Below are 1,885 nucleotides of genomic sequence, written 5' to 3'. Positions count from 1 at the left end.
TCTCCTGTGGTCACCCAGTTGGAAGTCTTTATCTTTCTCACCGTTTACCCTTATCTATGACTTTTCTCTTTTATAGATCCCGGGCCCTACATTCTTCTCAGATGTGTATGCCCAAAATTCAGTAAAAAATAATGACAGATGGGGCGCCTGGGTGGCTCAGTCGGTTGAGCGTCCAACTTCAGCTCAGGTCACGATCTCACGGTTCGTGAGTTCGAGCCCCGCGTCAGGCTCTGGGCTGATGGCTCGGAGCCTGGAGCCCGTTTCAGATTCTGTGTCTCCCTCTCTCTCTGCCCCTCCCCCATTCATGCTCTGTCTCTCTCTGTCTCAAAAAATAAATAAACATTAAAAAAAATAATGACAGATCAATGAATCTAATGACTTTTCCAAATGAAAGCCTAAGGTGAAATGTTTTAGAATGAGAAAAGTGAACCAATATGTTCATCACAAAACTTTCTTATTATTTAATAATTTGTTTGCCTTGAAAAGAAATTGAACCATCCTTCCTATAATTACTTTGTGTCATCGTCACATGCACTTCTAATTTAGGTTGTGGCATCTGACATTGTAAGCAGTTAGGAGTACAGCTTACTATTGTAAACTCACTTAATATCCTTTTGTATGCAGATATGTTCCAGTTCTCCACCATGCTCTGTTTTCATTTCAGCACCTGATATGTTGCAAATACTTTTCCAAAGTTCTTGCCAGAGCTGCCTTCACCTCCTTGTTCTTCAGGCTATAGATGAGAGGATTCAGCATGGGAGTGACTACAGTATACTGCACAGAAAAGATCAGCTCAAGGGGCGCACCTGAATTTGGCATTAGGTGGCGGAGCAAACCTGAGCCATAGTAAAGGGTCACTGCGATGAGGTGGGAGGAGCAGGTGGAAAAGGCCTTACTTCTGCCTAAGGTGGAGCTGATGCTCAGGATGGTGGCGATTATACGGGTGTAGGATAAGACCAAAAGGAAGGTTCCGAGTCCATGTAGAAGAGTGGAGCAGAGCAAGGCAATGAGGTTGCTGGAGATATCGGAACAGGACAGTGAGAGGAGAGAGGGCATTTCACAGCTGTAGTGGGGGATGATTTGGGCCTTGCAGAAGACCATCTTCACAGCTAGGAAGATGTTGATGAGTGCATCCAGAAAGCCCAGTCCCCACGAGCCCCACACAAGCTGCATATACAGCTGTTTACTCATGATCTGTCCGTACAGCAGAGGGTGGCAGATGGCAGCATAGCGGTCATAGGCCATTGCAGAAAGCAGACAGGCTTCAGTTCCTGCAGCAACAAACACAAAGAAGACTTGAGCAAGGCAGCCCTCTACTGATATTGTTTTCTTTTGAGACAGAAGGTTCTCCAGCATCTTGGGCACAGTGACCGAAGAGAAGCAGATATCGACAAAAGAGAGGTGACTCAGGAAGAAGTACATGGGTGTGTGCAGGTGAAAATCAATCCTGATCACCAGCAGCAGCATCAGGTTCCCCATGATGGTCAGCAGGTAAATCCCCAGGAAGAGCACAAAGAGTGCAGCCTGGACGTGGGGATTGGCGGAGAGCCCGAGGAGGATAAACTCCGTGATGGTGCTGTAGTTCCCCAAGTCCATTTACAAAGGCCTTTCCCTAGAAATAATAGAAAACACCACAGGAACCAAAAGTCTATTATCCCCCAAGGAATTTTCTAATTGCATTGCTTCTCTTTTCATATCACTATTGCCCAGTAAACAGTTTTGTTTTCTATTATAACCTGGGTTTTGTGCAGCCACTTAGAACAAAAAGATGATTAAGGTATGGTCCTTGTTCTTAGTATTCTCCATGGAAGAACATGGACATGAAAACAATGAATGCTACAATTAATGAAATGGGAACTCAAACTGATTTAGTGAGGGTCAATAA

General features: G+C 44.9%; 1 protein-coding gene across 1 annotated transcript; it reads right to left on the bottom strand.

The window, feature by feature from the left end:
• Positions 1 to 660: 660 nt before the first annotated feature.
• LOC101100398 (olfactory receptor 8S1-like) lies at positions 661 to 1,596 on the bottom strand. The gene has a single exon (XM_011284015.2). The coding sequence runs from the start codon at positions 1,594 to 1,596 to the stop codon at positions 661 to 663; it is 936 nt and encodes a 311-aa protein (XP_011282317.2).
• Positions 1,597 to 1,885: the final 289 nt, after the last annotated feature.

The sequence above is a fragment of the Felis catus genome, chromosome B4, assembly GCF_018350175.1.
Source record: "Felis catus isolate Fca126 chromosome B4, F.catus_Fca126_mat1.0, whole genome shotgun sequence".
In the NCBI taxonomy this organism is placed as follows: Eukaryota; Metazoa; Chordata; class Mammalia; order Carnivora; family Felidae; genus Felis; species Felis catus.
This window is presented reverse-complemented; position numbering and strand designations above follow the sequence as displayed.